We start from the raw sequence: 13,228 nt of genomic DNA on the forward strand, positions 1-13,228 counted from the left end.
TTAAAACATCCCAACCTACGAAGAAGCCCCATCCTAAACGGCCTTATACAGATTGGTCTGTTTTAATCTGCCAAATAGAACACTACATGGCCAAAAGTATGGAAATGAATTTCCACAGCCATGTTCCAACATCTAGTGGAAAGCCTTTGCAGAAGAGTGGAAGCTGTTAGGGAGGACCAATTCCCTTTTAATAACCCATAGATGTGCAGTGTTTGGGTGTCCACAAACTTGTGGCCATGTAGTAGCGTTTATTACCTACTACTGGAGCTCAAAGCTTAATTTCAACCTGTTCAAATCTTAAACAGAGGCCAAATGGTTACAGCAGGTTTACAGCACCATTTTAGTGACATAACAGATAATCCTAACAAGATAAACTATTGCCCCATGACAACCAAAAGCTCTTCCCCTAATAAAAACCCTTTTGCTGCCTTGTTGACATGCCAGACGCCTTGTGCTTTTGTAGTGTGAGCCAGAGATGTTTTATTACTTTCATATGAGCTAAATTATTATTTTTCTGAGTGCTGGGGGCGGTTTGAGAAAAACAGGTGGCAGACAGGCCCTGTGGCGTGACTGAGGTACAGACAGAACTCATTCTGTGTGACACATTCAAACCTTGTGGTCAAAACATGACCTCACCGCAGATGAAAGTCATGACATCAACGGGCTTGTTTTAAAAAAGCATAATTGCTTCTGTGTGCATTGCAGCTATTAGAGGCAAACTTTGGCAGCCTGTAATCAGATAAATTCAGCTCCTCAAAGTTAGCTAGACATATGAAATGCATTGAGATCTCTGAAACGTATTCAGACTGAGAATGAGAGCGTCTTATCAGCATACTATCAATACCATACACCATGAACCAATTCAAAAGATATATCACATTATGTCAGAGATGAAAAGTTTGAGGCTGTTTAGCATTTTTGAATCATAGATTACCATCTTGGGAGATTAAACTGTGCTTACATATTAGTTTTAGACATGCTGTATCCTTTGTAGGTTGCTGCTTGTAGTCTTTTGTGGTTATGCATCTTATCTCTGGTATTTAAGCAACATACACTCCACCACGCCTTCCTCAAATATTTTAAACAGTACAAGGTCTTATTTGCCAAACTACCATTGTTAAATTTATTCCAACACCATGTGATTAAATTGATGTTTTTTTCTACTGAGAAAGATGTTAATATGATGGTTTATTGCTAAAGCATTTCTACCATGCATACATTATGGTTAAAAGCCGAAACACACTTTAAGCAAGTACATGTACGAAGATGCGAGCACTAGGCCAATGCATTGCCAACACATGGTACCATTGACACAATGTGCGTTCTTGAGTTACTGTGGCGGTAACTAACCTCAGTACTCAAGGGAAAGATAGTTACCTTCAAAAGTCTGTGTCTGTGGATGTTATTATTCAGATAAGTTGCTTTAAATATAATGACTTTAGCTTACTTGCTCAGCAAAATTCTCTTCAAATTGTGGCTTTTCCATTACGGTAGTTGAGCTGAAAAAGAAAACTCACTATAGAAGTGAATAGTTCACACCATTGCCACCTATAGTGCCCCTTGTGAAACATTGAGAATGCAACATCTCATTGTGTTGTGTTATGAATTGTGGTCTGACACATTTTGGAACGCAACTATGCATGAAATTGAGCTTGCATAGCTAGAAGACTCTGCGTTCACGTACTTGCATAGAGTATGTTTCGGCCTTAAGGGTCTTTGCATAGGAAACAGTGTTCTAGTTTACTGTATGGAGTCACCTTAAAAATAATAATATCAAATGCAGTTTCATGTTGACTTTAAATGGTAACACACTTCATATAATGTCTGTTTCTCTTTCTTTCTTTCTTTCTTTCTTTCTTTCTTCTCCTACCAATTCTTGAAAAACAATATAAAGTTTAATTGTTTACAGATGTAATATTGAGCCTTGATTTGCCAAAGCTGTTTGTTATAAAGCACTGTCAGGGGCTGTGAATTATGAAGCGCTGTTTTTTTTTTTTTTATGTACAACCATAAACCTTTGCTGTATTTACTCAGCAAGTGTTAACCATAAAACAGACATGCGGGCCTCAGAAGGGACCCAGAAGTGTAATGAGCAGGCAAGCCAGATTGGTGCATTTCTAAGCCAGGCAACCTTATGTGTTTGATTTAGGCTAATTATCACCACACATTCATACGTTTAAGGATAAAAGCAGCTTATGCCTGCTGATCTATTATAATATAAAGTCTGTACCATGAGTGGGCTGTGGTTTAAGCACTGCTGTTTTTCAGAGAAACATGAACATGCACCGTGGCTTTAGAGTTTATCCTTTTTTATTACAATCACCTGAGATGGCGAGATTCTGTAAAAACTGCGCTTAAGAGGGTTTGCAAAGGATTTGTATGTTTATGTAAAATAAATCACTTGCACTTACTAATAATTACATGGATGTTAAAGCAATGGAGAACTTAATGAAAAACCATTCACTGATGGAGAACTTGAGCTTGTCTTACAGAGTATGATGTACAATTCGTAAACAATATATTTTATATTACATTTTGAAAGTTAGTTTGAGAGTTAATTCCATCCAAATATGTAGATGGCGAACTTGGATGGCCTCATTATGGAGCTATTTCTGTCTAAAAACTTGAGCCAGTGGAATTATGACAAAATGCTTGTTTTTGTATGCAATAATTGTATATATAAAAAAATATAAAAAATCATGTAAAGGTGTTAAACAATTATTAAAAATATGAAACATATTTTAGAATATTAAATATCATTATAAAATCCTTTATGAAAATATTTTAAGCAATATTTATTTTAAAAAATCATTTCAAAGTTATGAAAATGTAAAAGATTAAAAGTATGATTTTTTTCACCACATTTCTATGAATCTTTTTAAAATTCTAATCATAAATCATGTCAGTGCACTTTGACATGTCCTTTTTGAGTGATACAGAATCTCGCCACATTCACATGCTAATTCTAGTTGCTTATACTATAATTAGGCCACTGATTTTACAACTTAGCTAGTCATAAGACTTGGAGTTATAACTTTTCTATATATATTTCTTAAGTATAAAGGAATGACACTATCACGTAATAAGTGGCTCATGTGAGTGTAATTGGAAGTGAAGGGTGCCTTTCATTTGTTCAGCAATCTGGTTTGAGTCTTTTGTGAACGTATTCCCACACTCTGGGCTTGCTCTCTGATGCCTTTGCCAGCGGCGGCTGCAGTGGTTTTTCTTTCATGTGACATTTAATGGCTGCTTTACTGTGTAATTGTTTTATTAAAAGAGTGTAATTTATTTGAGCTTCATCTGCTTTTTATTTGACTATGTAAGCACTGAAGTAAAGCAATCTCATGTTTTTGGTTACAGATGCCTTTGAGTTTGTTTATGTTTTTAAATTGAGCTCTTTCTCTTTTCTCTCACTTTCCTTGTTTAGTTCGATAAATATGCTCCAAAGCTGGACAATCCTTTCCTGAGACATTCAAATGTAAGTGTCAACTTGTTTTGACTGCATAACCTGTTTGCTTTGACTGTATATGAAAAAGATCACTATGTAAACATTTTTGAACTTTGAGACGTATTTGTAAACCTTTTGCATGTTTTTAAGCATGCTTGGTTTGATGTCATCTTCAAAGCAGTCTTTTAAAGTTGTTATAGCTTAAAGAGATGATAGAAGTAGAAGAATGTCATAAACATTTTCTCTTTCTTTATTACATAAAATCTTTTTTCTCTGCAGTTCTTTCCGTCCTATCCGCCAACTATGCCGGGCATGCCTCCGTTGCTTCCACATTCAGGGCCCTTCAGTTCGCTGCAAGGCGCCTTCCAGCCAAAGGTTAGGCCTTAGCCCACACTACTCATTTAATGTTATGCCTCACTCATGTGGTAATGTACACTTAACTATTTTGACTTGCGAAGAATGAGAAATATGTGCATATGTAGTTAGTTTGGCCGTTTAATGTTACCCGCTTCCTGGCTCTGATATGGCCGATATCTGTGGACAAATGATTCATAACATGCACCAACATGCAGTGGAAAAATATGGCCCACAACCTTTTCCAAGTTGTCAGTGTAATCACATAGATAAGAGCCTTAGAAAAAAGCATATGGTAGAAGTTTCTACAGATTGACTGTTAATTTGTCTACCAAAACAGAAGGAGGGTTAATCTTAATTTAAAATTATAATTAAGACCTAAATTATTTAGTAACTATTTTTAACCCCCCCCCCCTCTCCCCAAGTAAAGCTTTCTTTGTCAACAAATGTAGCAGAAAGTCCAAAAACAAAAGAGTAATTGGCTTAGGTACGGTATACAATTTTTACATTGCACAGTCTATTAAAAGTGAACATCTATTTAGTGTTAAACATTTTAAAACATTGAGAATGTATCTTCAAATTCATTAACATTGGATGTTAGCTTTCCAGTTTTCTGCATCAGTGAGTGGAAATATAGCATGTTCCCTGATTCAGAGCCCAGACTCACCTTACCATTAGTATTCATGGTGCCCTCATATACCGCACAGCTGCATTTACATTGCAGACAACCTGAGATATCTACCACTGCCATTTTCTCCTCTAATGGATTATGCAAAGAGGTGCAGGCTCAATAACCTGCTGGAGGCTTTTGTGTCAAGTTGAACTGTTTGCACTGTGGTCTTGAGTGAGATGGTGTGTGTGTGCGTGCATGCATGCGTTCGTGCGTGTGTGATATAGCTTCCACTTCATTGGTGTGGTATGATTTTTGCCTGGCACTTCTCAAATAACTCTTACTTTTGTGTTAGCTACTAGTCAAAGCTAGAGCAAGTCTTAAGTTTCCAGCAAGTATGAACTTTATGAGGATAATTTACTGTGGCATCCACCAAACTTGGGAATTAATTGAAGTTTTGAAACTCCAGCCATGCCCATAATGGCTCACATGACTTTATAAAAGAATCTGTTGAAAAATACAGAAGCCATAGTTAATATTTTAGGAGTAAATTGTATATTTGGATAAGTGCAGAGTACACAATCTTAAAATGAAGTAGTGTTTTCTGGCCTAAATATAGGAGAGGCATAAATCTAGTGCCAGATATATTTTAGTAATCACACTATGGAACTAAATACTCGATTACATTGTGTTTATCATTTCTAGATGTCTAGAAACATATGGTTCTGTTTACATACATAATGCATAATGTTGAATTGTGATCAATAAATAGTTAATCTCAAAACAGTTATGAAGCAGATGTCAGACCTCAGTGTAAAACTACGTTCCATTAGTCTTGTGTAAGACTGTTTGAATTTCTTTCTCCAGGCCTCAAACCCCATTGATGTTGCAGCACGACCGGGAGCTGTCCCCCACACACTCCTACAGAAGGACCCAAGGGTAAGCCACCTATTGAGGAGGTGCACTTCAAACCCTGTTCTCACAGCTATAGATTCACTGGAGGTCGCAGAGTCTCTGTGCTGTTAGTTGCTAGTAGGCGCTCCAAATCGACTGCGGTATCCTACTGTATTAGGCGGCTGATCACTGCCTGCGCTCCGTCGCTGCTCATTTGCATAAAGTTGAGCTTTGCTCATTTGCATAAAGTTGAGCTCTGCTCAACTTTGTTGCATCGCTAACAATCAGTGTCACTCATGTCGCCATAAATCACCAACTTTCATTGAAAATGACTGACTTAAGGAAGCCGTGGGTTGCTGTCATTGTGAACTCCCCTTTAGATATTCATTCTGGTATTTAATGGCCACTTTTCAGGACCCAGTTCAATTCTCTACATAAAGTTGCTTTAGTTTGGACTTTCATTCCTGAAAATAATTTTCCGGAAGTCAAAAAAAGAATGAATTAAGGTTGTTTTGATGCATAAAGTCCATATAGTTGAATATCCTTATTCCCTCTGAAAGATGTGAGATTACTGCAATAAAATAGATGCAAACGTCATTTCATGTCACCCATGTTGCCAAAAATCGGCAACTCATTGAAAACGAATGGTTGCTTTGTTGCATAAAGTCCCTCTAGTTGAATATCCTGTTTCTAGTTGAATATCCTGTTTCCTTCAGAAAGATGAGAGATTACTGAAATAAAATAATTGTTGCTGGAAACTGCCACATCTTATTGAAAATAAATGACTTCAGGTTGCTTTGTTGCTGCTGATCGTTGACAGTGTGTACCCCCCTTTAGAGATCAGCTTCATTCTGGTATGCAACGCCCACTTTTTAGGATCCAGTCAATTCTCTTCATAAAGTCTCCATAGTTTAATTTGTTTGCCAGGAATCACCAAATCTCATTCAAATTGAATGACTTACTTTGTCACATAAAGTCCCTCTAGTTGAAAATTCAATTTCTAGTTGAATATCCCATTTCACTCAGAAAGAAAATCACAGAATCTCATTTGAAAGTAATGACTAAAGGTTGCTTTGTCACGTAAAGCCCCTCTAGTTAAATATGCTCTTTTACTTAGAAAAATGTGAGAGTCCTGAAATAAAATGGATTGTGATCATTGTTTCATGTCGCTCAAGTTGCAGAATATCGCTAAATCTCATTGAAAATGAATGACTTCAGGTTGCTTTGTCGCTACAGATCACTGCCAGTGTGAATGCCCCTTTAGAGATCAGCTATTAAAAATGAATCAAGGTGCTTTCCGCAATTCATGAACTTATATCTCTCTTTTCTGTCTTATTTTTCTCTGTTTTCTCACAGATAACAGATCCTTTTAGGTCATCAGTAAGAGTAAGCATCACATTTTCATTCTATTCCAAATCCTTACATTTTCCCCATAAATGCCACTGCCTTTATGCTAATGCTTTGACATTGCCTCTGTGTTTATGTCAGAAGCCAGGTAAATGGTGTGCAGTGCATGTTCAGATCGCCTGGCAGATCTACCACCATCAACAGAAGATGAAAGTGAGTTATCATAGAAGCCAAGAAAAGATTCAGAGAAGCCTTCCCCTTGTTTTCTTTCTTTAATATGATATACAGTATAGTTAGAGGGAAGTACAAGGATGCATAAGCCAGCCTCTACTTGTAATGTTATAGAGCAAAATACAGTTTTGTTCTTATTTCAGCTATGTCCAAATGTTTTTATGTTTTGGAAGATATTAATGCAGTTATGCATGCAGTATTTTGTTTATTTATATTATAATCTAAAAATGATGTTTGTCCCTCAACAGCAGATGCACTTGGACCCTCACAAACTGGACATGAATGGAAAACTAGATCTCTTTAGCCGTCCGCCAGCCCCTGGTGTGTTCCCTGGGTTCCCCTACCCTCATGACCTGGCCAGACCTCTCTTCTCATCAACAGGTTTGTGTAATAAAATGATTCTGCAGAATATGCATTAGAACACTCAAAATTCTCTGTAAACTTGAAAAAATATTTTTTAAATAAACATGAAATCAATTGACCCTATTAACTCATTTATACACATTCCTGGTCGTATATTAACTTGCTCCACCTCTGAAACGAGTTTCCATTTCAGCTGATTTCACCAATCCGTTATTTTTCAACTTCTCTCCTCCGATCATATAGAGACCACTTTTCAAGATCCAAATAATTCGGTGCAAAAGGTCAAGTAAATATCCTGTTTTTAAATTAACCTGCTTTAATTACTTACATGAGATTAAGGAAGTAAAATGGGTTTGCAAAATGTAGTTTCATGTTGACTTTAATACCCAAGATGAGGAAGATGACAGTTGCTGTTGTGCAACTATTCTTGGAAAAAGCCAGCTATTGTTGATTGCTATTATGGAAATGTGTGATGCTGATTATGGTAAATAACTGCTCGACTGCATACACATATCCTACTTTTAAAGTTTCATATTCATTCTACTTACACACTATATATAAATCCCAATTTAGATACTGTCCTCACAGATTATTTATAGTTTATCTTGTAAATTATATTGCAGTCTTTTCATTGGTATAGCTGCAGTGTAATGAAAATGGATCTGTATGACTTTTTCTCCAGCTCCTTGCTCGCTGATTTGCATGTTGTTATTTTGAATGTTGCCTCAGCCCGACACTGGGGCCACGAGCATGAATATAAATGTGTTTACATGATACAACTGACTGGTAGCTCTCTGTTGAAGGGCAACATGAGTGTGTTTGCCCTTTAGAATATAATTATGCTGCATTGTTTCATGGAGGATTTTGTAATTGTTTTCTTCATTAATGATACACACAAACAAATGACATATAGTTCAGACTGAATAGACGTGTCAGGGCTCCAGACTGCGACTAAAATGGTCGTAAACGCGCACAAAAATAATTGATTGCGACAATAACTTAAAATAGAATAGAAGCCTTTATTTTGGTCACACATTATACATACATTTTTACATATATACAGTGAAATATATTTGTTTTCACATATCCCAGCTAAGCTGGGGTCAGAGTGCAGGGTCAGCCATGTGGCGCCCCTGGAGCAGATAGGGTCAAGGGCCTTGCTCAAGGGCCCAACAGTGGCATCTTGGCAGTGCTGGGGCTTGAACCCCCGACTTTCTGGTCAGTGACCCAGAACCTCAACCGCTGAGCCACCAATTTATGACTCTTCGGTTTGTTTGGGGCCCCAGCTACGTTTCAGCTGCTCATAGACAGAATCCTCAGATTTTTTTCTTTTGCTCTTGGAGCAAATGGGGAAGTGAAAATAATATTTGCTGTGATCTCCCATTCACTCCCATTCACCGCTGTCAAAGTTTACCCTGCAATCGTTTACTTCCGCATTCCAAAACCCTGAGAGTATGTTTACACGACAAAGATTTACTTAAAACGGAAACGTTTTTCCTTTGTGTTTTTGAAAAGTTTTGCGTACAGACAACATTGTCAAAACGATCCCCGTTCACACAGATCCACGAAAACGACTAAAAAAGGCTGTATTATGCATGCCAGACCAGTAATTGGTGATGTCACTTTGTAAAGAAACACTTCGTGCCTGTGCACATAAGCATTCTTCCACAGAGCGGTGAATACAGACAATGAAGATGGCGAAAGCATCGAGCAATTTTGTCTGGACAGATGATGAAGTTGCTTTTTTACTACAATTACTTTGCTGGTGAAGTGTCAATAAACTCAAAATCTTGAGCAGCACAAACACAATGAACTGAACATGTAATATGCGTACGCATGACGTCATCGTTTTCACAAATTCGCGTTTTTGTATGTTTACACGGAGATGATAACGGCATCATTTTCAAAAACTTGCACTTTGAAACCCGTTTTCAAAAGTTTGCGTTTTCAGGCCCCAAAACGCTGATTGTCGTGTAAACGAACAGCCAAAACACATAAAAAGTTTTCCATTTCAGTGTTTCCCACAGGATTTTGTGAGACTATGGGGAGTGGACCTCCGACCCTCTAGGGGGGCCAACGGGCATGCTCCCCTGGAAGAAATCTTTTTACATTTTAAAGTTAAATACTTCCATCTGGTGCACTTTGAGAGCAAATTAAGAGGCTAGTGTTGTGCTCTTAAAGCTGCAGTAGGCAACTTTGAAATAAATAGAATTGTGAGAAACAGCACCCCCAATTCTTCCCCATATACATGATGTTCTTCACCCCCAGCCAGGGTTTAATTGACATCTGTTCACAAACATAGCCAAGGCCTGCCTCACCAAAAGCGATTGGCTTAAATTAGCTGGATTGACACTACCCGACCCACAGTTTTCACTCAGAGCTAGAGTATGTGGTGCTAACTAATCTCTCACAGGGTACAAACTAGGGATGTCAGTTTCAGCTTTTTATCTTTTAACGTTACCTCAGACTGCTAACAAAAGCTAGCTAGTGAAGCCTTAAGCAGTGTAACGGTATGCCAATTAACCTAGTAATGCTAACATTAATTTACGTTAATCATCATGATTAGGGTGACCATATTCTGGTTTTCCAAAAAGAGGACACCTTTTTTTTTTTTTTTCGCCGGGTGGGGGGCGGAGATTGGGGTGAGGTGGAATAATAGGGTTCAAAACAGTGTTACTATGAATGCAAACTTGAATACAGTGAAAAAGACACTATTAGCATAACATAAATATATATAAATAAATAAAAATTTCCAACGTTCTTTTGAATGTCAGTGTACTAAAATAAAATATTTGATGCCATGAGTGTACCTTCAGTATTTGAATGGCCATGGAAAATGAAGCACTGTGATAACAAATTTACCTGGTCACAAAAAGTAGTCCGTTAATTTACCTGATGAACTTTCACCTTTTGCTGACCCTTTATGCTTCGCAGAGCTAATGTGTGCTTCTAAATCACTTGCACCTTTATTAGCAACTGACACATAAGTGCCAGCTTTACATGTCATACATTCAGCTTCCCACGGATCTTGACTTGAAAGAAAGCATGGGAATTTTTTTGTGCAAATCTTCTGTAAATTTGCACTTTCGTTTGGGCATTATTTCCACTCAGCTGTCATTTGCTGCTACTGTCAAGCAACTGTTTGATGCCGAACGCAACAGCGCTTCGCGGAGAGATTGACAGGCAGGAATTTGGCCAATAGTTGCTGCAAGCCTCTTATAATTGACCAATTGGTGTGCGAGAAGGTGGGACTTACAAAGAGGGGTTAAAGCAATGCAAATATGCACGCACACACAATGAAGTATTAGACCAGATGCACATCATAATGCAACTAAAGCCGAATCCCGGACATTTTCGCAAATTTAGAAATCCCGGCCGGACGCTTTTTTAAGGTCCGAAAAAGAGGACATGTCTGGGAAAAAGAGGACGTATGGTCACCCTAATCGTGATTCTAAATTCGGCAGTAATATTATCTGTTTGCTCTTGTACACTGATGATGATAAATTGTGTGTGGAGTAGTGTATAGATGCAGTGAATACATTTAATGTTAGATAAAGTTACTTACCTCAAAGCTTTGTCGTCCTCCTCAACCAAATAACGTTAGACGGATCCAGGAATACTCCAGCGCATATATCTGCGAGTGTGTGTGAGCGCGTGAGTTTACAGCAGTGGGTGAGGAGCTGACTGGCGCACACGAGAGAGCGCAAAACACAACCTTTTATTTTATGTTATTATGAGACTGAGAAGTGCAAAAATATTTTAGATGACAAGTGTAAAATGTTTTCAGTTCATTATGAGACCGTGGCGGGGCAAATTAGACTGTGGCAGGCCGCCAGAGTCTAGTCAATTAATGGGAAACACTGCAATTTTAGTTGAAAACGTTGTTGTGTAAATGGCCCGAGTGTGAAAAAGGTCTATTGAGGGACTTGTACACAGCTATTACACAAGGTGCAAACATTCTTTGATGCTCAAGACAACACACTACTATATGCATACTGTGCTTTATGTAAATATCTGTAATGTAGATTCTGGAGAGCAGTACTAAATGAAAAATTATTTTATCTCTATTTATATAAATTATGAAAGGGGTGTAAACATTTATGAGACAAAAGGGAGTGCAAACTTGTCTTCTCAACTATATATACTGTTTGTTAAACCTCCAATTAATGGGTTATCAGCTGACTTCCTTTTCTTCGGCTTCTATCTTGTTTTTGAACAGCAATCTAAATCGAGCAATTCTGTGATTTGGAGACTAAAAACAGCCATTTGGCTCCTTAATGTTTCAGTTTAGAAGCCAATAGCTCCTAAGTAATTTTTTTAGTCTGGAGCCCTGCGTGTGATAAGTCTCTAGCTCTTTTAGGAAGGAGGAAGCAGGAGCCGGATACCATACTTCCACCCGTCCAATTGCGCACTTCTTTGGGTCTCAACGACCTCAGGACAGCCCTCAGATGCAACAGGTGCCGCTGCCAATCATTACTGAAAATAATGATGTCATCCAGATAGGCAGCGGCGTAAGCCGCGTGTGGTCTGAGGATTCTGTCTATGAGCTGCTGAAACGTAGCTGGGGCCCCAAACAAACCGAAGAGTCATAAATTGGTGTAATCCAAACGGTGTGTCTTTTCACGGGACATGGGAGTTAAGGGGATCTGCCAATATCCCTTCTTTAAATCCAGTGTTGAATAAAAGCGAGCCGCACCTAACCAATCGAGCAGTTCATCAATCCGAGGCATCAGGTACGCATCAAATTTAGACACCGCATTGACATTTCTATAATCCACACAGAACCGGACCGCCCCATCCAGCGACGCCGGTAGGTGGTACTGGACCCACTCCACTGTCCCTTTCGTTAGCGGGGCGATGAATGCTCCAGTACCACCAGATCAAGTATCTCCTCGGCGTCACAATCTTCAGCCAGCAGCCACCTTCGGCAAGTGTCACGGAGCTGTCGAGCGAATGCAAATGCCCAGCTGAGCGTCTGCGAGCGGAAGTGTTGCCGTTGTTGCTCTGGGCTTGGCCGACCCATTGCAGGATGGCTTTCTTCAGATCTTAGTACACCAGGAGGTTGGACGCAGGTAGTTGGTGGGCTGCGAGTTTGGCTTCTCCGGACAACAGTGGCAAGAGTTGGGCCTCCCACTGAGTGCTGGGCCAGTTTCATGCTCCAGCCGTCCACTCAAAGAGCTCAAGGAACGTGTCCGGGTCATCTTGAGATAATTTTCCACAGGTGTCAATCCTTACCGTTCTTCCTCTCCCGGCCTCGCTCTCCACAGACGTCGCTTGGCCACGGCCCAATCACCACAAGACGGTTGACCCTTTCAAAAACAACCTAAACACTCAATCTGAGACATTGCTGCATTCTCTACACAGTATAAGCTTATGAAATTACTGTTGTAGCTTTTATAAAAATTAAGTATGTAATTTCTGCACCACTGGCAGCACCAAACAGAATAGCTGAAATAGTGATTATTTTCACACATTTTCCATAAACTCCTACCACCCGTTCAGCCCTGCCCCATTTACCCTTGTTTAGAAAACTAGTCAATTCTCCACTAAACAGTTTATTAGAGATAGTCCTGCTGCAAACCCACATCATTGGTTAAGCCAGAAGTTGCCATGTTGAACCGCTCAAACAGGCAGAGCAATGTTTTAAAACTGCCACAAAACCGCAATGGCTTACTTACAGTTGTCTCTGCACATTAAACTGAGATAGGAGAATGTATTTTAACAGATTCAAATGACACATTTTAAGTAAAGAGGCTTTAGTATCAAGGCTGCTCCTTTTCTTAGCCAAGACCTGACTCGTTTTTAATGAAATGTGGCTGTTTTGGTGTATCTGTTCACTGAACTTTGTCTAAAATCAGACTGATTATGATGATGATATTTTCTTTTGTACTCAATAGGATCGGGCCATCCGGCAGCATCACCGTATGGACCGTCTCCTCATCACACTGGCTTCCTGCCTCCCAGCCATTTGGCAGGTAAGT

The 13,228-nt window shown here is 39.0% G+C and overlaps 1 protein-coding gene across 12 annotated transcripts in view; it reads left to right on the forward strand.

The window, feature by feature from the left end:
- The window catches only part of LOC127420180 (autism susceptibility gene 2 protein-like), a 518,748-nt gene that overhangs the window by 500,009 nt on the left and 5,511 nt on the right, over positions 1-13,228 (forward strand). For 10 of the 12 annotated variants that reach the window (XM_051662267.1, XM_051662237.1, XM_051662248.1 and 7 more), the window contains 7 exons: positions 3,428-3,478; positions 3,728-3,823; positions 5,280-5,351; positions 6,663-6,692; positions 6,795-6,866; positions 7,133-7,265; positions 13,145-13,228. In XM_051662267.1, coding sequence (XP_051518227.1) covers positions 3,428-3,478; positions 3,728-3,823; positions 5,280-5,351; positions 6,663-6,692; positions 6,795-6,866; positions 7,133-7,265; positions 13,145-13,228 — 538 coding nt within the window. The remainder of the gene's footprint in view (positions 1-3,427; positions 3,479-3,727; positions 3,824-5,279; positions 5,352-6,662; positions 6,693-6,794; positions 6,867-7,132; positions 7,266-13,144) is intronic. The other 2 variants (XM_051662243.1, XM_051662286.1) reach the window with 1 other exon arrangement.

The sequence above is a fragment of the Myxocyprinus asiaticus genome, chromosome 3 (genome assembly GCF_019703515.2).
Source record: "Myxocyprinus asiaticus isolate MX2 ecotype Aquarium Trade chromosome 3, UBuf_Myxa_2, whole genome shotgun sequence".
In the NCBI taxonomy this organism is placed as follows: domain Eukaryota; kingdom Metazoa; phylum Chordata; class Actinopteri; order Cypriniformes; family Catostomidae; genus Myxocyprinus; species Myxocyprinus asiaticus.